The sequence below is a fragment of the Dendrobates tinctorius genome, unplaced genomic scaffold (assembly GCF_039654945.1).
Source record: "Dendrobates tinctorius isolate UK_male_01 unplaced genomic scaffold, ASM3965494v1 ptg000179l, whole genome shotgun sequence".
In the NCBI taxonomy this organism is placed as follows: domain Eukaryota; kingdom Metazoa; phylum Chordata; class Amphibia; order Anura; family Dendrobatidae; genus Dendrobates; species Dendrobates tinctorius.
The window spans coordinates 327,766-353,612 of NW_027361846.1; the positions used below are offsets into that span (position 1 = coordinate 327,766).

Below are 25,847 nucleotides of genomic sequence, written 5' to 3' on the forward strand. Positions count from 1 at the left end.
TCTCTGGATGACGACATCTCGACTTATGGCGCTTCGCCAGTGACGTCCTCTGCTCGCGCTTCCTGAAACGCACTCACTTTGCATCCGGCGCTCAGCTCATCAGCATCCTCCAGCGATCCTCTCAGGCAGCGCTGAAGACAGGAAAGCGCTCCCTCTTCTACAGATTTCAGCCATAGCTCCTCCGTGATGGCATCTATGGTGCGCAGGTACATAGATGGGGAGCACTTTTAGGTATGGCCTAACCTCAGCACTGCCCCCTCTGTATCCCTTCAGCACATAGTTTGCTTACATCAGCCTGTCCTATCAGCGCGCGTCACTGGGGAGAATACTACACTTCACCCAGCGATGAGCAGCTGACCGGACAGGCACACCACCAATGTCTGTACTCAAAATATACATATAAAATACCAGGTGGGAAAACTCTATCCCACCACAAATTAACCCTTAAGGGAAGCTATACCTGCAGCCTGGTGATGCCATGCATTACCCTCCTAAGGGTCCGGGTCCTGCCATTCTGTGAAGTGCGCCATTCCCTCCAGCAGTAAAGCACCCCATAGCATGATATTGTGACACTCATGCTTGAGTTGTATTGGTGTTCTTTGGTTGGCAAGCCTCACCCATTTTCCACCATAATGGTGGTTATTATAGCTAAAATATGCCATTGATGCTTCATTAGATGATAGGACAAGTAGCACCCTTCTGCCCATGTGCAGTTAAAAACTATGGCTTTTTTTCTGCCAGTGGCTTTTTCTAAGCTAGGTTGTCTTTCAGGTCATGTTGGTATTAGACCCAGTGATATGATGTTCTTCGATTGATTTGTATTTTTTAAAGTAAAGTCTGCTTAGAAAGGAAAGGGCATGATGGCCGCGTGCTCCATGGTGATTAGTACGATCACCTCTAGATACAGGACCCGTCTCCTTCCTGAACGGTATGATGGCTGCGTGCTCCATGGTGATTAGTACGATCACCTCTAGATACAGGACCCGTCTTCTTCCTGAATGGTATGATGGCTGCGTGCTCCATGGTGATTAGTACGATCACCTCTAGATACAGGACACATCTCCTTCCTGAACGGTATGATGGCTGCGTGCTCCATGGTGATTAGTACGATCACCTCTAGATACAGGACCCGTCTCCTTCCTGAACGGTATGATGGCTGTGTGCTCCATGGTGATTAGTACGATCACCTCTAGATACAGGACCCGTCTCCTTCCTGAACGGTATGATGGCCGTGTGCTCCATGGTGATTAGTACGATCACCTCTAGATACAGGACCCGTCTCCTTCCTGAACGGTATGATGGCCGCGTGCTCCATGGTGATTAGTACGATCACCTCTAGATACAGGACCCGTCTCCTTCCTGAACGGTATGATGGCCGCGTGCTCCATGGTGATTAGTACGATCACCTCTAGATACAGGACCCGTCTCCTTCCTGAATGGTATGATGGCCGCGTGCTCCATGGTGATTAGTACGATCACCTCCAGATACAGGACCCGTCTCCTTCCTGAATGGTATGATGGCCGTGTGCTCCATGGTGATTAGTACGATCACCTCTAGATACAGGACCCATCTCCTTCCTGAATGGTATGATGGCCGCGTGCTCCATGGTGATTAGTACGATCACCTCTAGATGCAGGACCCGTCTCCTTCCTGAATGGTATGATGGCCGTGTGCTCCATGGTGATTAGTACGATCACCTCCAGATGCAGGACCTGTCTCCTTCCTGAATGGTATGATGGCCACTTCCTCCATGGTGATTAGTACAATTCCTTCTAGATATAGGACACATCTCCTTCCTGAATAGTATGATGGCCGCTTCCTCCATGGTGATTAGTACAATTCCTTCTAGATACAGGACATATCTTCTTCCTGAATGGTATGATGGCCACGTGCTCCATGGTGATTAGTACAATCACCTTTAGATACAGGAAACATCTCCTTCCTTAATGGTATGATGGCCACGTGCTCCATGGTGATTAGTACAATCACCTCTAGATACAGGACACATCTCCTTCCTGAATGGTATGATGGCCACGAGCTCCATGGTGTGACAGAGTCATCTTCTGCTGAGTCGATTTCTAGAGTGGACTCTCTGGGTCGTGGCACCCACCCACCTAGGGCGAGCAGACCTTGTGCGAAACCACCCCCAATACAGGGAGTGTCAGGGGCAAGACCAAGGGGGTGAGCCACCACGACTGCTGGAACCAGACGGCCGGCTCAAGGAAGACACGAATATGAGTGTCTGGCAACAGGGAACTTGCAGGATACAAGACAAGACAATGCGTGGTCTCAGGGTATCTTCATTAAAGCATGGTCTCAGGGTAACATCAGGTGCAAGACATAATTACGAGGACAAAGTGATACACAGCAAGGTGCGTGCGAGGGCACGCCAAGGTCCAAGGCATGGTACGTGCTAGGTGGCACGCCTGGGTTTAGGCAAGGGCCAGGTGGCATCGGACTCCGGACATCTGGCAACGATCGACAGACTCCGGACCTCAGGCTGCGAACATCAGCTCCGGACATCAGGCCGCAGTCATCAGGCTCCGGACCTCTGGCGGCGATCGGCAGGCTCCGGGCATCCGACAGGCAAGCCAGGGTTCAGGCAAGGAGGAAACCCAGAGTTCAAGACATGGTGCGTGTTAGGAGACACACCAAGGTCCAAGGCAGGGTTCCAGGCAGGATGCGTGCTAGGAGACACACCAGAGTCCAGGGCAGGGTTCAAGGCAGGATGCGTGCTAGGGGGCACACCAGGGTGCAAGGCAGGGTGTGTGCTAGGGGGCACACCAGGGTCCAATTCAGGGTGCGTGCTAAAGGACACGCCAGGGTTCAGGCTAGGGAAAGGGCCTGCGCGTGCTAGGAGGCACGCCAGGGTTCAGGCTAGGGCCTGTGCGTGCTAGAGGGCACGCCAGGGTACAGGCTATAGGGCCTGTGCGTGCTAGAGGGCACGCCAGGGTACAGGCTAGTGCCTGTGCGTGCTAGAGGGCACGCCAGGGTACAGGCTAGGGCCTGTGCGTGCAAAAGGGCACTCCAGGGTACAGGCTAGGGCCTGTGCGTGCTAGGGGACACGCTAGGGTTCAGGCTAGGGCCTGTGCATGCTAGAAGGCACGTCAGGGTTCATGGCAGGACCTCCGCTTGCTTTAGAGAAGCACGGGAAGGTATGCCAAGGAGCAGGCTAGGGCCTGCGCGTGTCAAGAGGACACGCAATGCACAGTGCAGAGACAGCGTGGGTGCAAGGCAGCACAGAGCACGGCTGGGGCACTGGCTAGCTGGTCGGGCTAAGGCTCAGACAGGCGGGCAAGACTGAGGCAAGCACGGCTGAGGCACAACAGGCAGACACAGCTAAGTCACTGGCCGACGAGCACGGCTGAGGCACACGCAGGCGAGCACGGCTGAGACACAAACAGGCGGGCGAGGGAAGGCCAGGCGCGTGCAAAGGGCACGCGAAGAAACAAGGCAAGGCAAGTCTAGACAAAGTACAGAACAAGGAGCGGAACGTATGCAGAAGCACAGAGCCGGGTACAAGAAAGAGAAGCAGAGCGTATGCTAGAGCCCAGAGCTGGGTCAGAGACATAGAGCAGAGTATAGACAGGTAGTGAAACTTATGGTAAGGCACAGAGCTGGGTACAAGGGAAAAGCGGAGCGTATGCCAGAACACAGAGCCGGGTCAGACAGAGTATAGAGCTAGCAGTGGAACGTAGGCCGAAGCCCAGAACCGGGTACAAGGGAAATGAGGAGCGTATGCCAGAGCACAGAGCCGGGTCAGACAGAGCATAGAGCTGGCAGCGGAACGTAGGCCGAAGCCCAGAGCCGGGTACAATGGAAAAGCGGAGCGTATGCCAGAGCCCAGAGCTGGGTTCAGACAGTTTACATAGAGAGTACTACAAGGCTAAGAATAGCAAAGGCAATACATTGCACAAAAGACAACAAGACATGGCACAGGACAATAGGCAGAGTACAAGCACAGAGCGTGTGCGGAGAAGCACAGCAAGGCACAGTGCAAGGGCACAGAAAACAGAGAGCGAACGAGCAGGACCAAACAGCCTAGCAGGGAAGCAACACGATACTCAGGCCCCGACCATAGGAAGGGGCGGTCTGATATAAGGCATTAGCACCTGGACTTCCGGGTTAGGACCAGGGGAGGACTTCTGGGTCGAGTCCTCCAGGATCATAGAGAGGATCACATGGTCAGGTCCTCCAGGACCATAGAGAGGATTGCTGGATTCGGTCCTCCAGGACCATAGAGAGGTACACAGCAGGCAGAACAGAGACGGGCGCACACACACAGCAACGGCATGCAGCCAAGAGGTACGCGTGCACACCAGCGATGGCGCACAGTCATGAAAGGTAGCACATGTGCGCACAAGCAATGGCGGATAGCCATGAGGTAGAGCCCGAGTGCGCACCAGCAACGGCAGGCAGACATGAGATGAGGTGCGCATGCACACTGCACGTGCACACTGCTCCACGGGTCATGCAGCATAACAGTGAGGTGCGCGTGCACACAGCTCCAGGGATCATGCAGCATAACAGTCATGAGGTGCGTGTGCACACAGCTCCAGGGGTCATGCAGCATAACAGTCATGAGGTGCGCGTGCACACTGCTCCAGTCCAGAGGTCATGCGGCATAACAGACATGACGGGCATTACTCATGGTGATTAGTACAATCCCTTCTAGATACAGGACACATCTCCCTCCTGAATGGCATGATGGCCGTGTGCTGCATGGTGATTAGTACAATCACCTCTAGATACAGGACCCGTCTCCCTCCTGAATAGTATGATGGCCGTGTGCTCCATTGAGATTAGTACAATCACCTCTAGATACAGGACCCGTCTCCTCCCTGAACGGTATGATGGCCGCGAGCTCCATGGTGATTAGTAAGATCACCTCTAGATACAGGACCAGACTCCCTCCTGAATGGTATGATGGCCGCGTGCTCCATGGTGATTAGTACGATCACTTCTAGATACAGGACACATCTCCCTCCTGAATGGTATGATGGCCATGTGCTCCATGGTGATTAGCACGATCACCTGTAGATACAGGACACGTCTCCCTCCTGAATGGTATGATGGCCGCGTGTTCCATGGTGATTAGTACAATCCCTTCTAGGTACAGGACACATCTCCCTCCTGATTAGTATGATGGCCGCTTCCTCCATGGTGATTAGTGCAATCCCTTCTAGATACAGGACACATCTCCCTTGGGAATGGTATGATGGCCGTGTGCTCCATGGTGATTAGTACAATCCCTTCTAGATACAGGATGCATCTCCTTCCTGAATGGTATGATGGCCGTGTGCTTCATGGTGATTAGTACAATCCCTTCTAGATACAGGACACATCTCCTTCCTGAATGGTATGATGGCCGCTTCCTCCATGGTGATTAGTACGATCACCTCTAGATACAGGACACATCTCCTTCCAGAATGGTATGATGGCCACGTGCTCCATGGTGATTAGTATGATCACCTCTAGATACAGGACACATCTCCTTCTTGAACTGTATGATGGCCATGTGCTCCATGGTGATTAATACAATCCCTTCTAGATACAGGTCACATCTCCTTCCTGAATGGTATGATGGCCGTTTGCTCCAAGGTGATTAGTACGATCACCTCTAGATACAAGACCCGTCTCCTTCCTGAATGGTATGATGGCCACGTGCGCCATGGTGATTAGTACGATCCCTTCTAGATACAGGACACATCTCCTTCTGAATGGTATGGCCGCTTCCTCCATGGTGATTAGTACAATTCCTTCTAGATACAGGACATATCTTCTTCCTGAACGGTATGATGGCCATGTGCTCCATGGTGATTAGTGTAATTACCTCTAGATACAGGACACATCTCCCTCCTGAATGGTATGATGGCCGTGTGCTCTATGATGATTAGTACAATCACCTCTAGATACAGGACCTGTATCCTCCCTGAACGGTATGATGGCCGCGAGCTCCATGGTGATTAGTAAGATCACCTCTAGATACAGGACCCGACTCCTCCTGAATGGTATGATGGCCGCGTGCTTCATGGTGATTAGTACGATCACCTCTAGATACAGGACACATCTCCATCCTGAATGGTATGATGGCCGCGTGCTCCATGATGATTAGTATGATCACCTCTAGATACAGGACACATCTCCCTCCTGAATGGTATGATGGCCGCTTCCTCCATGGTGATTAGTACAATCCCTTCTAGATACAGGACACATCTCCCTCCTGAATGGTGTGATGGCTGCGTGCTCCATGGTGATTAGTACAATCCCTTCTAGATACAGGACACATCTCCCTCCTGAATGGTATGATGGCTGTGTGCTCCATGGTGATTAGTACGATCACCTCTAGATACAGGACACATCTCCCTCCTGAATGGTATGATGGCCATGTGCTCCTTGGTGATTAGTATAATCCCTTCTAGATACAGGACACATCTCCTTCCTGAATGGTATGATGGCCACGTGCTCCATGGTGATTAGTACAATTTCTTCTAGATACAGGACACATCTCCTTCCTGAATGGTATGATGGCCTCTTCCTCCATGGTGATTAGTGCGATTCCTTCTAGATACAGGACACATCTCCCTCCTGAATGGTATGATTGCCACGTGCTCCATGGTGATTAGTACAATCACCTCTAGATACAGGACACATCTCCTTCCTGAATGGTATGATGGCCACGTGCTCCATGGTGATTATTACAATTTCTTCTAGATACAGGACACATTTCCTTCCTGAATGGTATGATGGCCTCTTCCTCCATGGTGATTAGTACGATTCCTTCTAGATACAGGGCACATCTCCCTCCTGAATGGTATGATGGCCGCGTGCTCCATGATGATTAGTATGATCACCTCTAGATACAGGACACATCTCCCTCCTGAATGGTATGATGGCCGCTTCCTCCATGGTGATTAGTGCAATCCCTTCTAGATACAGGACACATCTCCCTCCTGAATGGTATGATGGCTGCGTGCTCCATGGTGATTAGTACAATCCCTTCTAGATACAGGACACATCTCCCTCCTGAATGGTATGATGGCTGTGTGCTCCATGGTGATTAGTACGATCACCTCTAGATACAGGACACATCTCCCTCCTGAATGGTATGATGGCCATGTGCTCCATGGTGATTAGTATAATCCCTTCTAGATACAGGACACATCTCCTTCCTGAATGGTATGATGGCCACGTGCTCCATGGTGATTAGTACAATTTCTTCTAGATACAGGACACATCTCCTTCCTGAATGGTATGATGGCCTCTTCCTCCATGGTGATTAGTACGATTCCTTCTAGATACAGGACACATCTCCCTCCTGAATGGTATGATTGCCACGTGCTCCATGGTGATTAGTACAATCACCTCTAGATACAGGACACATCTCCCTCCTGAATGGTATGATGGCCGCTTCCTCCATGGTGATTAGTACGATCACCTCTAGATACAGGACACATCTCCCTCCTGAATGGTATGATTGCCACGTGCTCCATGGTGATTAGTACAATCACCTCTAGATACAGGACACATCTCCCTCCTGAATGGTATGATGGCCGCTTCCTCCATGGTGATTAGTACGATCACCTCTAGATACAGGACACATCTCCTTCCTGAATGGTATGATGGCCACGTGCTCCATGGTGATTAGTATGATCACCTCTAGATACAGGACACATCTTCTTGAACTGTATGATGGCCATGTGCTCCATGGTGATTAGTACAATCCCTTCTAGATACAGGACACATCTCCTTCCTAAATGGTATGATGGCCGTTTGCTCCAAGGTGATTAGTACGATCACCTCTAGATACAAGACCCGTCTCCTTCCTGAATGGTATGATGGCCACGTGCTCCATGGTGATTAGTACAATCACCTCTAGATACAGGACACATCTCCCTCCTGAATGGTATGATGGCCGCGTGCTCCATCGTGATTAGTACAATTCCTTCTAGATACAGGACACATCTTCCTCCTGAATGGTATGATGGCCGCTTCCTCCATGGTGATTAGTACAATTCCTTCTAGATACAGGACATATCTTCTTCCTGAACGGTATGATGGCCGCGTGCTCCATCGTGATTAGTACAATTCCTTCTAGATACAGGACACATCTCCTTCCTGAATGTTATGATGGTCGCTTACTCCATTGTTGACTAGTACAATCCCTTCTAGATGCAGGATGCATCTCCTTCCTGAATGGTATGATGGCCGTGTGCTCCATGGTGATCAGTACGATTCCTTCTAGATACAGGACACATCTTCCTGAATGGTATGATGGCCATGTGCTCCATGGTGATTAGTACGATCACCTCTAGATACAGGACCCGTCTCCCTCCTGAATGGTATGATGGCCGTGTGCTCCATGGTGATTAGTATGATTCCTTCTAGATACAGGGCACATCTCCTTCCTGAATGGTATGATGGTCACGTGCTCCATGGTGATTAGTACGATTCCTTCTAGATACAGGACACATCTCCTTCCTTAATGGTATGATGGCCACGTGCTCCATGGTGATTAGTACGATTCCTTCTAGATACAGGACACATCTCCTTCCTGAATTGTATGATGGCCACGTGCTCCATGGTGATTAGTACGATCACCTCTAGATACAGGACTCGTCTCACTCCTGAATGGTATGATGGTCGTGTGCTCCATGGTGATTAGTATGATTCCTTCTAGATAGATACAGGGCACATCTCCTTCCTGAATGGTATGATGGCCGTGTGCTCCATGGTGATTAGTACGATCACCTCTAGATACAGGACCTGTCTCCCTCCTGAATGGTATGATGGCCGCGTGCTCCATGGTGATTAGTACGATTCCTTCTAGATACAGGACACATCTCCCTCCTGAATGGTATGATGGCCGTGTGCTCCATGGTGATTAGTATGATCACCTCTAGATACAGGACACATCTCCCTCCTGAATGGTATGATGGCCGCGTGCTCCATGGTGATTAGTGCAATCCCTTCTAGATACAGGACACATCTCCTTCCTGAATGGTATGATGGCCGTGTGCTCCATGGTGATTAGTACGATCACCTCTAGATACAGGACCTGTCTCCCTCCTGAATGGTATGATGGCCGCGTGCTCCATGGTGATTAGTACGATTCCTTCTAGATACAGGAAACATCTCCTTCCTGAATGGTATGATGGCCGTGTGCTCCATGGTGATTAGTATGATCACCTCTAGATACAGGACACATCTCCCTCCTGAATGGTATGATGGCCGCTTGCTCCATGGTGATTAGTACGATTCCTTCTAGATACAGGACACATCTCCCTCCTGAATGGTATGATGGCCGTGTGCTCCATGGTGATTAGTATGATCATCTCTAGATACAGGACACATCTCCTTCTTGAACAGTATGGTGGCTGTTTAATGCCATGATGATAATTATGGCCTTGATGTGTTCAGAAATTGCTCCCAAGGAGGTACCAGCCTAGTTGAGGTCCACAATTTTTTTCTTCTGTCTTTGCTTGAAAAAATGGGAAATTACCAGTAAGTGTAATCAGCAGAGTGGAACAGGCGTTGAAGGTTGGCCTTAAAATATCGCCACATGTAAACCTTCAGTTGTCCACTAATGGCTCGTGAAGCCGGTCACTGCCGCCTCAGGGCATATACACCTCAGACCTGCTGGAGTTTTGATATAGTGAACTGTAAATTAATTGATTGTTTCAACATGACGCAGGGAATCTTGTCAACAATTGTTAACATTGTAGATGTCTGAAACAAGATGGAGTTTATGGAGGAGGGAAACGTGAGTTTTAATAACGTCCTCTTTAATCCAGGTGTTGGTAAACCTATGACGTCGGCTATGTGAGCGGACACCATGCACAGGTCCATGGACCCTCATCTTTTATTCACTTGTTTCACGTTTTCTTTTTTTCCTTAACAGCAAAAGAGAAAATTGCGTCTCTACATTTCGAACACATTTAACCCCGCAAAGCCAGATGCTGAAGATTCAGATGGAAGTATTGCATCATGGGAGCTACGTGTTGAAGGGAAATTATTAGATGATGTATGTTCTGCAGAATCCATACAAATGTTATGAGTTTGAGAACATGAACATAATCCCTGGGCCATTTGTAGTATTACGGATGGGTCTACAGAAGACAGAGGTATCTGTAGAGGGACAGAGGAGACTGGAGGGGGGGACAAAGCCATGTGGAAAAGGACAGAGGAGACTGGACATGAACTGAGAGATCTGAAGCAATATAGAGGAGACTGAAGGGAGGCATAAGGATCTGGAAGGAACAAAGGAGTCTGGAAGGGGACAGAGGAGACTGGAGAAGGGCAGAGGGATCTATCAGGGAACAGAAAACGGGAGTTGGGGAAAAGAATGTGGAAGGGAACGGAGAAGACTGGAGGGTACAGAGGAATCTGAAAGGGGAAAGAGGAGACTGAAGGGGTTTTAAGGAATCTGGAAGGGGACAGAGGAGACTGAAGGGTGCAGATGGATCTGGAAGGAGACAGAAGAGACTGCAGTCGCAGGGAGATCTTGAAGGGGACAGAGGAGAGTGGGGGCAGAGGAATCTATAAGGGAATAGAGAAGACTGGAGTGCAATAGAGGGATCTGGAAGGTGACAGAGGAGACCACAGGGGGGCAAAATAATCTGGATTAGAACAGAGGAGACTGGAGGTGGCAAATGGATCTGAATTGGGGCAGAGGAGACTGGAGAGGGGCAGAAGTATCTGGAAGAGAACAGAGGAAACTGGAGTGGGGCAGATGAATCTGGAAGGCGACAGAGCAGACTGGAAGGGGCAGAGGGATCTGGAAGATGAAAGAAATGAGGGTGCAGAGGGTCCAGGAAGGGGACAGAGGAGACTGGAGACATGTCACATTTTTCACCACTCCCACTTTCCTCTATAAAACATCCTTTATTTCTGTGTGCCAGAAGTATTGAGAATGAATAATAAATGTGGTTCATGGTATGAGCAATGTTTTTGGCACACGGTGATATAGAATTTGGCGCATTTATCATTGTTTTTCTCCACCACTGTCTTTTTCTATTCTTAGCCCAGTAAGATGAAACGGAAGTTCTCCTCATTCTTCAAGAGTTTGGTCATTGAGTTGGACAAGGATCTATATGGGCCAGATAATCATCTGGTGGAGGTGCGTCTGATGGTCTTGTGATCTAGAATGTGGGAGGCATATTGAGGAGCATCTCTTTCAACTCATAATAAAACCCCCCCAGCTCTGGGTAACATTTGAGGTTGCAGGGCCCTCTGATGAACATATGTTTGGAAGGGCACCACGGATATACTTCACACTAGACCTCCAGCAGCTTGGATTGTGTCTCTCCACTCTTCCTCCAGACTCTGGGACCGCGATTTCCAAGGTCTAGTGTGAAGTGTCCATAATCAGTGATGGTTTGGGGAGCCATGTCATCTGCTGGTGTAGGACCACTGTGTTTTATCAAGACCAAAGTCAGCGCCAGGGCTGTGGAGTCGGTAAGCCAAACCTGCGACTCCGACTCCTCAATTTCCCTTACTCCGACTCCACGACTCTGACTCCACACATATTGCTTATATTTAAGTGAAAAATGTATTGTAGTACAATGTGAACATCAGACATTTAATCATTTTTATGATCCAATAATCAAGATATTTAGATATTATGTTCTATCTATTTATTGGAATACAACTTTAGAACACAAAAAACTGTAATAAATTGTAAATGTCATACACTATGTAATATCGATTACATATATACAGTACAGACCAAAAGTTTGGACACACCTCATTCAAAGAGTTTTCTTTATTTTCATGACTATGAAAATTGTAGATTCACTCTTAAGGCATCAAAGCTATGAACTAACATACGTGGAATTATCTAATTAACAAAAAAGTGTGAAACAACTGAAAATATGTCTTATATTCTAGGTTCTTCAAAGAAGCCACCTTTTGCTTTGATTACTGCTTTGCACACTCTTGGCATTCTCTTGATGAGCTTCAAGAGGTAGTCACTGGATATGGTCTTCCAACAGTCTTGAAGGAGTTCCCAGAGATGCTTAGCACTTGTTGGCCCTTTTGCCTTCACTCTGCGGTCCAGCTCACCCCAAATCATCTCGATTGGGTTCAGGTCTGGTGACTGTGGAGGCCAGGTCATCTGGCGTAGCACCCTATCACTCTTCTTCTTGGTCAAATAGTCCTTACACAGCCTGGAGGTGTGTTTGGGGTAATTGTCCTGTTGAAAAATAAATGATGGTCCAACTAAACGTAAACCGGATGGAATAGCATACCGCTGCAAGATGCTGTGGTAGCCATGCTGGTTCAGTATGCCTTCAATTTTGAATAAATCCCCAACAGTGTCACCAGCAAAGCACCCCCACACCAAAGCACCCCCACACCATCACACCTCCTCCTCCATGCTTCACGGTGGGAACCAGGCATGTAGAGTCCATCCGTTCACCTTTTCTGCGTCGCACAAAGACACGGTGGTTGGAACCAAAGATCTCAAATTTGGACTCATCAGACCAAAGCACAGATTTCCACTGGTCTAATGTCCATTCCTTGTGTTCTTTAGCCCAAACAAGTCTCTTCTGCTTGTGACCTGTCCTTAGTAGTGGTTTCCTAGCAGCTATTATACCATGAAGGCCTGCTGCACAAAGTCTCCTCTTAACAGTTGTTGTAGAGATGTGTCTGCTGCTGGAACTCTGTGTGGCATTGACCTGGTCTCTAATCTGAGCTGCTGTTAACCTGCGATTTCTGAGGCTGGTGACTCGGATGAACTTATCCTCCGCAGCAGAGGTGACTCTTGGTCTTCCTTTCCTGGGGCAGTCCTCATGAGAGCCAGTTTCTTTGTAGTGCTTGATGTTTTTTGCCACTGCACTTGGGGACACTTTCAAAGTTTTCCCAATTTTTCAGACTGACTGACCTTCATTTCTTAAAGTAATGATGGCCACTCGTTTTTCTTTACTTAGAATTTGTCATGGCAAGAAAAAAGCAGCTAACAGTCTATTCAGTAGGACTATCAGCTGTGTATCCACCAGACTTCTGCACAACACAACTGATGGTCCCAACCCCATTTATAAGGCAAGAAATCCCACTTATTAAACCTGACAGGGTATACCTGTGCAGTGAAAACCATTTCCGGTGACTACCTCTTGAAGCTCATCAAGAGAATGCCAAGAGTGTGCAAAGCAGAAATCAAAGCAAAAGGTGGCTACTGTGAAGAACCTAGAATATAAGACATACAGTATTTTCAGTTGTTTCACACTTTTTTGTTAATTATATTATTCCACATGAAAATAAAGAAAACTCTTTGAATGAGAAGGTGTGTCCAAACTTTTGGTCTGTACCGTATATATATACACAGTATATATATACTGTATGTGTATAATATATATATATATATATATATATATATATATACACATACACACACACTATGACTTATCTCGGCTAAGATAAAGCCTAGATCCTCAGGCTACATTCACACCATGGGCGTAGCCAGGATCAAACCTGGGGGCCTGGGGGGGGGCAGAACCTCATACTGTTCAGCAGAATTTCATACTGCACACCTCAGCTGCTGCAGAACCTCATACTGCACGCCCCTACACTTGAAAATAAAGCCTGCACCTTAAGAAGATGTGGTGGTGATGAATGCAGTCTATTTATTCCAACTATCAGTTGATGTTGATGTTACTGAAGACGAGCAATGCCTGTCCTGGGCGTCCTTTTGGGCAACTATGAGGTGTACCTGACTGGTGCTAAAAAAAAGGAGTGTTAGGCCGGTTTCACACTAGCGCATTTTCAGCGCGCGCACGGCCGGGGGTAGCTCCGCCCCCGATCCGGCTCTCTGCCCGGCGTGCCCGCCCCTTCCTTGTAGCGCCGCCTCCTAGCGGACAGCGGCGCCTGCGATCGGCGCACCCTATCTTTAGCATAGGGTGCGCCGATCGTGCGCAGGCCGTGCGCTAGTTGCGCTTTGACCTGCGCTGCGCACTTATGACGGTGCGCCGTGCGCGCCAAAATCCGAAAAGTTCGATTTTGGCGCGCACGGCGCACCGTCAAAAGTGCGCAGCGCAGGTCAAAGCGCAACTAGCGCACGGCCTGCGCACGATCGGCGCACCCTATGCTAAAGATAGGGTGCGCCGATCGCAGGCGCCGCTGTCCGCTAGGAGGCGGCGCTACAAGGAAGGGGCGGGCACGCCGGGCAGAGAGCCGGATCGGGGGCGGAGCTACCCCCGGCCGTGCGCGCGCTGAAAATGCGCTAGTGTGAAACCGGCCTAAGTCTGTGTGCTACCCGGTTTTCATTCTTTTTGGTACAGATAAGATATGGATAGACAGATATGGATAAATGGATTGATAGAGCAGATTTCTAATCTGCTTTTGCTATTGAAAACATTATCTATGAGCTCAAAAACCTTTCAGGTGATGCGGTTTTTTGAAAAGCTGATCGGCTTTTGCAGCTGAAAAACGTATCCTCAAAAAAAGCAGGAAAAACGCTGTGTGTGAATGTAGCCTTAGATCAGGAATAGAACAGCCATTTATAGGACATTTCATAACTTTCCCAAATTCCTATGAAAAAATATTCAGCACATTCTGCATTGAACTACTGTACCCAATTTATTATATATTTTAGGAGTCGGAGTCGGTCCATTTTATACCGACTCCACCAAAATGAGCTCCGACTCCACGACTCCGACTCCACAACCCTGGTCAGCGCAGCCGTCTACCAGGACATATTAGAGCTCTTCATGCTTCCCTCTGCCGACAAGCTTTATGGAGATGGAAATGTCATTCTCCAGCAGGACTTGGCCCCTGTCCACACTGCCAAAAGTACCAATACTCGGTGTACACACAACAGTATCACTGGGCTTGATTGGCAGCAAACTCGCCTGACCTTAACCCCATAGAGAATCTATGGAGTATTGTCAGGAGGAAGAGGAGACACCAGACCCAACAATGCAGACGAACTGAAGGCTGCTATCAAAGCAACCTGGGCTTCCATAACCCCTCAGCAGTGCCACAGGCTGATCTCCTCCAGGCCACGCCGCATTGATGCAGTAATTGATGCAGAAGGAGCCCGACCAAGTATTGAGTGCATGTACTGATCATACATTTCAGGAGGACCAACATTTCAGATTTTACAATCATTTTTCAGGCTGGTGTTATAAAGAATTCTAATTTCCTGAGATAATGACTTTTGGGTTCTCATTGGCTGTAAGCCATAATCATCATTACCAGAAATAAACCCGTGACACAGATCACTCTGTGTGTAATGACTCTATAGAATAGAGGAGAGTCACTGTCTGTATTGAGGAACTGAAATAAATTCACTTTTTGATGAGATTCTCGTTTTGTGAGACGCCCCTGTAGGAGGAAGGGCACCACTGCTCGGGGTATGAGCTGAAGGGCACTGCCTCCTTAGACATGAGATGAGCGGCTCTACTACTTTGGATTGTTTTGCTTTCAAATTTTTTTTATTTATTTTACCCATATAACCAATAGTTGGGGCCGGTTCTTCTGCATTTAGTGATGTGTGCAATCTGTCAGCTCTGAGCTAATCATCTCCTCCTCTCAGTGGCACAGGACTCCGAGCACACAAGAGACAGATGGATTCCAGGTGAAGCGCCCAGGAGACGTTAGCGTGCGATGCACCCTCCTGCTGATGCTGGATTACCAGGTGATAACTCTACTGCATTTGTATCGCTCCTTCACACAGTTCTATATTGACGTGAATTTCAGTGGATTCCAAAACTATGCAAATGAGTGTGTATGTGCATATTTAATGATGAACTGTCATCAAGATTTTCATGCTGAATTGGACTCAGGCCTTAAGGCCACGTTCACACTGTCAGTATTTGGTCAGCATTTTGCATTAGTGTTTGTAAGCCAAAATCAAGAGAGGAACAATCAGAGGAAAAGTCTAATAGAAACCCGTCACCACTTCTGGATTTCTCACCCACTCCTGGTTTTGGCTACAAATACTGACCAAATAGTGACCGTGTGAACGTGGCCTTACACTGGCTGCAGAGCAGAGTAATTGGAGCCTAATGAATTGTCAATAAGGCCAAGTGGGTGTTACTGGACAGTTTTCTTTGGGGCATGTACTTTTTCCACCTGTATGATTTTGACCAATCATAAGCAGGTACTAACACATCAGAAAAAGAACACAACCCCAGTGTCACGCTCCGCCCTGACTGGTTGGCGCAGATGAGGGGAGTGGCCCCACTGTGCCACAAACCAGACTACCCTGGAAGGGGCGTGACTACAAAAGCTGCCTCGGTCTTCGCTGGAGCCTCTGATGGTGAGGTCAGGCTTGTGCGGCAGGCAGCTGTCGGGTGCCACTCCAGGGTGGTGTCTGGCTGTGGCGGCTGACCCCACTTACAGAGACGGTGGCACGGCTGAGACACAGGGCAGGCGGGCACAGCTTGAGATGCTGGAAGGCAGGCACAGCTTGAGGCACAGGACTGGCAGGCACGGCTGGGACACGGGGCAGGCAGGTATGGTGTATGATGGAACAGGTTGAGACCTGTTCACACACCGGGTGCTGGTACTGGAACAGACAGGAGTAAGTAGAGTATGACCGGACAGGTTTGGACCTGTTCACACAGGAGGTGCAGGTATAGATACAGGCAGGAATGGTGTATGAAGGAACAGGTAGAGACCTGTTCACACAGGAAGAGCAGGTACAAGTACAGGCTGAGCCGCAAGAATGCGGAGTACAGGCAGGTAGGGAGGACACAAGGAAAATCACAGCAGGGAAAGAAGCCAAGGACAAGGAGACAGACAGACAGACAAAGGTAGGACAGAGTTCAGACAGGTTAACAGTACGAGACAAGGTACAGGGACCAGAGTATACACAGATATAAAGCAAGGCTAGGAGTTACAGCACAGGGACCAGGAAATACTGCCTCCTGGAGGGCGGCAAAACAGGTGCGTGACAAAGCTAGGACAAAGACACGGAGACCAGGATATACTGCCTCCTGGAGGGCAGACAGACAGTACCAAGCAAGGCTAGGAGGAAAACCTCCAGTGAAGGCGAGACATAGGACAAGGCCTAGCTTACTCAGCAGCAAGAAACTGAGTGAACACATTGCACAGGCCTGGTTCAGTGGGTGGAGCAGCCCTAAATACTAGAGGGCTCTTGGTAATTGGCCAGGGACAGATTAGACAGGTGCACCCTGACTCCATAAGAACCAGAGCGTTCAGGCGCCGTCCCCCTATACACACAGCCAGAAAACATGGAGAGAGCAGACATGAGACAGAACATGGAGCTGGCAGCAGACAGAAATCACAGCATGGCCTGGAGCAGTGAGAAAGTTGGTGAGTGGGGAATGGGAGGCCATGCAGCGATGCCAGCAGGGTTGTTACACCCACAATAGCTTAGAGCGGGTTTCTGAATACTTTTCTTTGCAGTGCCATCAGAGCTGTCATTATATGTCACACAGGAGGATCCCAGAAAAGGCCAGTTACTCCTGTTTTGGACCTCACAGCCTGATCTCACTGTGGCGCAAGTGCTAGATGCCTGAGCACAGCAGACATAAGTGTGATACTGACACATCCTCGGACAGTGTGGGGGAGGGGCAGTACAGCAGAGGAGGAGAGCTGAAACATTTGTAATGTGACGCCGCTAAGCACAGCTGCTCTGCACCTCCCCACCCTGACTACTGCAGGAGGTGAGAGCAGAGCTGTATCCTTACATCTCTGCACACTGTCAGATAACACCCACTTTGTCTTAATGAAAATTAACTTTTTAGGGGTCAAATACTTTGATTTTTAGTATCTCTGCAATGGAGAGGTGAAATAAAAAAAAAGTTTATTCTACTCTGCAGCCACTATTACCTCCTATGTTCACTTCAGCATGAAAAATTTGGTGAAAGGTCTCTATAAGTCCAGACTTATGGGGCCTTGGCCTTTGCTGCTGACCTCACTTTATTTGTCCCTGCAGCCTCCGCAGTTTAAGCTGGACCCCCGTCTTGCTCGTCTTCTGGGGATCCACACGCAGACACGGGCGGTCATCATCCAGGCTCTGTGGCAGTATATAAAGACCAACAAGCTACAGGACTGCCACGACAAGGAGTACATCAGCGGGGACAAGTATTTCCAGCAGGTGTGAACTCTTCTGCTGCAATCCAGTGCCCACGGCTCCTGTCAGCGTTTAGTTAGTGTCAGGAAAATATGTTACCCCCTCTATCTGCCTCTGTGAAACTCTATCCACTCCCCCCTCCCTTCAGCAGATGGTCACTTTTATTGCATCTGGCCAGTTAAGTGCGTTTTTTTCCCGCCAAGATTTCCTTTGTCTGTTCCAGGGCGAATTTAAGGCAGCTTTTCCAGTGATTCCTTACCCTAGGGGCAGTTCCCTGACTGACCTGAGGATAAGTGGGGCGCCAGAGAGTTGCAAGTTCCTAACCGACACTGAAAGTGGAAACAAAAGTTGTGGGGTTATATATCTCATGACAAATTGGTTATATATTGATATAATTCGTGGCAAATTGGTGGCAGCGGTGGGATCATAGAGCATTAGTGATCTGGTTTGAGCAATCATTCCTTGCACAGTTCTTGCGAGGACCCTGCGCAAAAGTTTTGAAGATCGAACTCAGTGTTTACTAGATCTGAGACAATACTGTATGTGTGGTAGTTAACCCATTCCCTTCTCTTGGTTTTTCTGTCCTATATTTTATTTGGCAATTATGGCTACAAGGGGAGCCCTCTGGTACGCCCAGCAGAAAATGGACACTCTTGCTGGAATATGTACTTACAGAAGTATTGACCCCCATGGCAAAAACAAAGACCAAATGTTCGCGGAACTGGTGCAACTTGAAGCAGATCAAGACTGTTTCCAGAGCTCAGCGGAGGCAGGGGTCAGCCAAAGTATGGACGAGACTGATCCAGAGGTCCAACCGGTAAATGACAGTCCTACTCGCAACCAAGGCAGCGTGGACTGCTATCTGCAAATGGCTCTACAACAATGTCCTGCAGACAATCATGAGGGACATCTGAAGCTGATCCAGCAATACCAAGAGAGAGCTGATCGAGAGGCCGAGAGACAGTACCAGATGGAGTTAGCCTGAATCCAGGAGCAGAGGTCTTCCCAGCCCAGCAGTGAGTCCAGCATCGCTCATTTCCTCAAACTCCGTCCTGAGCATTTTCACTGTGATGGAAAGGACAGGGACCTGGACATTTTTCTGCGAGGATTTGAAAAAGCCTTCAGACAGTACCAGCTGCCTGAGAACCAATGGGCCTGATATTTAACCCCAGTTCTCAAAGGAAAAGCTCTGGAGGCATTTGCTTTTCTTCCCCGAGACCATGATGGAGATTATGAGGCCATCAAGCAGGCCCTGATAAAGAAGTACCAGCTGACTCCTGAGGTCTACCGTAAAAAGTTCTGGAACCTCCAAGGTGGCCCACATGGCAGCTACAGTGATGTGGTGCATGGACTCAGAACCCATTTTGATCAGTGGGTCCAAGGACTGTTCAGTGATCACCTTTGAGCAGTTGAAGGACCTGATGGTAAAAGACCAGTTCCTACATCTATGTCCGGCTGAGGTGCAACAGTTCGTGATGGACCGGGAGCCAAAAGACGTGGACAAAGCAGGGCAGATCGCCGACACCTACGAGGCCAACCGTAAACCAGAGGTGTGGAAGTGGTTCACCACCAGCTGGAAAGGGGGTAAGCCATCAACCAACCCCAGTAGACCCTGCCAGCTGACTCACCGGAGGCCTCGTCCCCTTTGCCAACGCCAGGCCTACATCCGATCCCCGCAAGTGTTATTTCTGCAGTCGGACTGGACATCTCAATGCCACTTGTCCAGAGAAGCAAAAGAAGAACCCCCCAGCCAAGGCCTCAGAGCCTAATGCAGCAGTTTTTTTGTGGGTGGGGTGGTTGGGAAGGCCTGTGGAAATTTGCAGAGAGTCACTGTGGGGAACACCGTGGCTATAGGCCTCAAGTACACCGGGGCCGAACGCACCCTCATCCGAAACAAACTGGTGGCCCCTGAAGAGATTATTTTTGGGAAAACTGACTCACCAGGATTAGGGGCGTCCACTGCCTCTTGCTGATGGCTTGAATTTTTATAGATTGGGGTGCCGGGAGCGGGGTGAAGGAAGTGGGGGTGTCCGAAAACTTTCCCACACATATCTTGTTGGGAACTGTCATGATCTGACAGTTTTAAAATGGACAAAGTGAAATTTTTTTACTTTGGAAAGTTCCAAGGTGTCTTGACTGTCCCCGGTGGTGGTTAGTGGTATTGCACTTTAGGTTTTTTGTGCACGTAATTATGTATCAGGTGTGACTCCCTATAAAGGTGTGCTAGGAGTGTGCAATCACTGCCTGTGATATTGTGTGATTGTGTTCACTCTGAGTTTGAGAGCCTGGGGGAAGGATGGAGCTGGAGAGGAGTCCTGCGCAGCTTAGCCAGGGGGGACGTGTTTCAGCTATGGTGTCTGGACGAAGGGCTGGCATGGCGTGGTGGGGTCGCAGTGATGGTGTCGGCGGGAAGTGTCTGCATGGACTGGTGGAGTGGCGACTATGGAGAGTGGCACTCACCATGTGGGACTTGGCTGCTGAGCTGGACTCAAGCATGCTCGACTTCGTGGCAGAAGCTGGACTCATCTTGGGGACTCTGTTACTAAGCAGCAGCAACTGGTGGTGGACTCTGCTCCAAGGCTGCACTAAGGGGAAGGATCCTTTTATGGTGATGGATCCAGGTGGAGGAGAAGATGCACGCAGGTGGTGGGCTCTGTTGCTAGAAGTGCACGCAACAGAGCAAAGCTAAGTGGTGTTCCCCCTGTATTGTCTCTTTCCTCATGTTTGTTATTAGTGCAGTGGTGGGATTAGTCTCCGCACCGACCCATTCCCTAGTGAGGGTTTAGGGTCAGGGCGAGCAAGGGGTTAAGGTTCGCGTGCGGCGACAGGCGCGGAGCCTGTATAGGGAATGTTAGGAGTGCAGGGACACTGGCTCAGGGGAGCTTAGGTGGTCTCCATCTCCCCATTCCCTATCGCAGGGCCCACCATTGTTAATGTTTCCCAGGTTCCCCCTTATTATTTAAATTCGCCTTACTGGAGGCGGGGTTTCCAGAATTATTGTATAACGTGTAATACCTAAATTCGCCAGGTGGAGGCGGCGTATCCACCTGCACGTTTTATTATTTAAATGCGCCCCACTGGAGGCGGTGTATCCAGGGTCACGTGTGTTATGGGTTCGCCTTGCGGTAACCGCTGCGTCCAGAGACACGTGACCATGACATTATCACAGGCCCTACAGTTTTTTTTTCTGGTGGGCTTTGGCCATGTGGAGACCTATGGTATTTGCTGCCGGGCCTCACTGAGGTGAAAGGGGAGCGGCAAGGTGTTTAGAGCCGCTGCAGCAGCAGTTATCAGGGTCTGGGGCCTCTGCTCAGGCAACCAGAAAATAAAAAAAAAATGGCCGCTGCGGTCTGGCTAAAAGCCCCCTAGAGTCGCTGCTGGGGAGCGGGACTGGTTCATGCATGCGGGCGCACCCAGGCAGGTGGGAGGAACGGTGCCCCACGGAGCTGCCTAGTATTCCCCAAGGTGAAGGGGTACGCCCCTGTGGTGAGCTGACTGGTGTGATAGTCCGCGGGGTTTACGCCATATCTTCTATACCATCGAAGAAGCCGCCCTCCTGGTTGTGTGGAGGCGACCAGCGAGTGTATATTTCCTCCATTTCCCATCCCCTTCTCCTCCTGGTGTGTGCAGCAGGTGTGCTGCGGGGGAGTAGGGACAAATCTCAACCCTCGCCATTGGCCAAACCTGGAGGCGCAGGCCTCATGGTGAAAGGGTTGGAGGGTGGTGTCCCTTGGTGAATAGCGGGGGTGTGAGTGTGGTGACACAGGGGGACGCCTCTGTTGTCGAGTCCAGAATGAGTTCACCAAATTTATGACAAACGAATGTGTGCAATAAACGTTCAGGTCCGGACCTGTGTGTGAACGAGCATGTATGGGTGCCACCAAAAATCATCTTGTGGAAATGTGTTGTGGAGTCTGATCAGCTCTTAACAAACATACACTTACATAAACTCGTTCCCCAGGTCGGCGCTGTGGAGATGAGTGGTGCCTCCAAAATGAACTTATACTGCCGATACCAGCGGTGCGTTTGTCATAAACCTGAAGTGTCAGGTAGTGGTGGGGTGAACTCAGGATCTGGGCGTCCCCGCTGTAGGTGTTTCCCTAATGAGGGGTGGTCTTGAGGGTCCAGAGGCCCCTCATTAAGGAGGGGGCACTGTCATGATCTGACAGTTTTAAAATGGACAAAGTGAACTTTTTTTACTTTGGAAAGTTCCAAGGTGTCTTGACTGTCCCCGGTGGTGGTTAGTGGTATTGCACTTTAGGTTTTTTGTGCACGTAATTATGTATCAGGTGTGACTCCCTATAAAGGTGTGCTAGGAGTGTGCAATCACTGCCTGTGATATTGTGAGATTGTGTTCACTCTGAGTTTGAGAGCCTGGGGGAAGGATGGAGCTGGAGAGGAGTCCTGCGCAGCTTAGCCAGGGGGGACGTGTTTCAGCTATGGTGTCTGGACGAAGGGCTGGCATGGCGTGGTGGGGTCGCAGTGATGGTGTCGGCGGGAAGTGTCTGCATGGACTGGTGGAGTGGCGACTGGAGAGTGGCACTCACCATGTGGGACTTGGCTGCTGAGCTGGACTCAAGCATGCTCGACTTCGTGGCAGAAGCTGGACTCATCTTGGGGACTGTGTTACTAAGCAGCAGCAACTGGTGGTGGACTCTGCTGCAAGGCTGCACTAAGGGGAAGGATCCTGTTATGGTGATGGATCCACGTGGAGGAGAAGATGCACGCAGGTGGTGGGCTCTGTTGCTAGGAGCGCACGCAACAGAGCAAAGCTAAGTGGTGTTCCCCCTGTATTGTCTCTTTCCTCATGTTTGTTATTAGTGCAGTGGTGGGATTAGTCTCCGCACCGACCTATTCCCTAGTGAGGGTTTAGGGTCAGGGTGAGCAAGGGGTTAAGGTTGGCGACAGGCGCGGAGCCTGTATAGGGAATGTTAGGAGTGCAGGGACACTGGCTCAGGGGAGCTTAGGTGGTCTCCATCTCCCCATTCCCTATCGCAGGGCCCACCATTGTTAATGTTTCCCAGGTTCCCCCTTATTATTTAAATTCGCCTTACTGGAGGCGGGGTTTCCAGAATTATTGTATAACGTGTAATACCTAAATTCGCCAGGTGGAGGCGGCGTATCCACCTGCACGTTTTATTATTTAAATGCGCCCCACTGGAGGCGGTGTTTCCAGGGTCACGTGTGTTATGGGTTCGCCTTGCGGTAACCGCTGCGTCCCTGAGACACGTGACCATGACAGGAACTGATTTGGGAAGGATATTTGCGTATTATGTCCCTGACATCGTAACATAGTAAGGCTGAAAAAAGCCATTTGACCATCCAGTTCAGCCTCTAGTCCATCAGAATAAATCCCCAGATCTACGTCCTTCTAAAGAACCTAATAACTGTAAGATACAATATTGTTACGCTCCAGGAAGACATCCAGGCCTCTCTTGAACCCCTCGACTGAGTTTGCCATCACCACCTCCTCAGGCAGGGAATTCCAGATTCTCACTGCCCTAACAGTAAAGAATCCTCTTCTATGTTGGTGGAAAAACCTTCTCTCCCCCAGATGCAGAGAATGCTCCCTTGTGACCGGCACCTTCCTTGGTATAAACAGATCCTCGGAGAGATATTTGTATTGTCTCCTTATATACTTATACATGGTTATTAGATCGCCCCTCAGTCGTCTTTTTTCTAGACTAAATAATCCTAATTTTCCTAATCTCTCTGGGTATTGTAGTTCCCCTATCCCCTTTATTAATTTTGTTGCCCTCCTTTGTACTCGCTCTAGTTCTATTATATCCTTCCTGAGCACCGGTGCTCAAAACTGTACACAGTACTCCATGTGCGGTCTAACCAGGGTTTGTACAGAGGCAGTATAATGCTCTCATCATGTGTATTCAGACCTCTTTAATGCACCACATGATCCTGTTTGCCTGGCACTGGCTGCTCCAGGTAAGTTTATCATTAACTAAGATCTCCAAGTCCTTGTCCATTTCAGATTTACCCAGTGGTTTCCCGTTCAGTGTGTAATGGTGATATTGATTCCCTCTTCCCATGTGTATAACCTTACATTTATCATTGTTAAACCCCATCGACCACCTTTCGGCCCAAGTCTCCAACTTATCCAGATCCATCTGTAGCGGAATACTATCTTCTCTTGTAGTGACGGCTTTACATCATTTTGTATCATCTGCAAATATTGATATTTTACTGTGTAAACCTTCTACCAGATCATTAATAAATATGTTGAAGAGAAGAGGTCCCAACACCGACCCCTGCGGTCCCCACTGGTCACAGCTGCCCAGTTAGAGAATATACCATTTATAACCCCCCTCTGCTTTCTATCACTCAGCCAGTTACTTACCCATTACACACATTTTCCCCCAGACCCGGCATTCTCATTTTGTGTACCAACCTCTTGTGTGGCACGGTATCAAACACTTTGGAAAAATCAAGATCTACCACATCCAATGACTCACCTTGGTCCAGCCTATAGCTTACCTCTTCATAAAAGCTGATTAGATTGGTTTGACAGGAGCGATTCCTCATAAACCCATGCTGATATGGAGTTACACCGTTACTCTCAGTGAGATCATCCAGAATAACATCCCTCAGAAACCCTTCACATATCTCACCAACAATAGAGGTTAGACTTACTGGCCTATAATTTCCAGGTCACTTTTAGAGCCTTTTTGAATATTGGTACCACATTTGCTATGCGCCAGTCCTGTGGAACAGACCCCGTCGCTATAGAGTCCCTAAATATAAGAAATAATGGTTTGTCTATTCCATTCCTTAGTTCTCTTAGTACTCGTGGGTGTATGCCATCCGGATCCGGGGATTTATCTATTGTAATCTTATGTAGCCGGTTTCGCCCCGGTTCTTGGGTTAGATTGGTGACCCTTAATATCGGGTTTTCTTTGTCTCTCGGCATTTCATTTTCCACCGTGAATACCGTGGAGAAGAAGATGGGTAATATATTCGCTTTTTCCTCGTCATCTACAACCATTCTTTCCTCACAATTCTTTAAGGCTCCTACACTGTCACTTATGATTCTGTTACTATTGATATAGGTGAAGAACAGCTTGGGATTAGTGTTACTCTCCTTTGTGCTCCTCGGTTTCCTTTTTGGCAGCTATAATTATTTTTTTAGATAAAGTATTTTTCTCCCTGTAGTTGTTAGATCCTCAGCGGGGCCGTCCTGCTTTAGTAGTGTAAATGCTTTCTTGTTACTGGTAATTGCCCTCTTTCTCTTTGTTTAGCCACATTGGGTTTTTCCTATTTCTTCTCCTTTCATTCCCACAAGGTATAAACCGCTTACAGCGCCTATTTAGGATGTTCTTACATATTTCCCGTTTATTTTTTGTATTCTTATTTCTGAGGACATTGTCCCAGTCACCAGATTAAGGGCGTCTCTCAGCTGGTCACACTTTGCCTTCCTAAAGTTCAGTGTTTTTGTGACTCCCTGACAAGTCCCCCTAGTGAAACACAAGTGACACTGTACAATATTGTGGTCGCTATTTCCTGCAGATCTGTTATTCTGTCCGGTCTGTTAGATAGTATTAGGTGTAAAGTGCGGCTCCTCTGGTCGGATTCTGCACCAATAGTGAGAGATAATTCTTCTTGGTTATTAGCAGAAACCTGTCACCTTTATGGGTTTCGCAGGTCTCTGTTTCTCAGTTAATATCCGGGTAAAGTCGCCCATAACAAGGACCTCATTATGGGCTGCAGCTTCATCTATCTGCCTTAGTAGTAGACCTTCCATGATTTCTGTTATATTTGGGGGGTGTAACAGACCCCAATGAGAATTTTGTTGCT

At 48.8% G+C, this 25,847-nt stretch overlaps 1 protein-coding gene across 3 annotated transcripts in view; it reads left to right on the plus strand.

The window, feature by feature from the left end:
- The window catches only part of SMARCD3 (SWI/SNF related BAF chromatin remodeling complex subunit D3), a 346,153-nt gene that overhangs the window by 265,197 nt on the left and 55,109 nt on the right, over positions 1-25,847 (plus strand). For all 3 annotated transcript variants that reach the window (XM_073551701.1, XM_073551702.1, XM_073551700.1), the window contains exons 5-8: positions 9,903-10,025; positions 11,025-11,120; positions 15,534-15,635; positions 17,904-18,065. In XM_073551701.1, the coding sequence (XP_073407802.1) occupies positions 9,903-10,025; positions 11,025-11,120; positions 15,534-15,635; positions 17,904-18,065 (483 nt within the window). The remainder of the gene's footprint in view (positions 1-9,902; positions 10,026-11,024; positions 11,121-15,533; positions 15,636-17,903; positions 18,066-25,847) is intronic.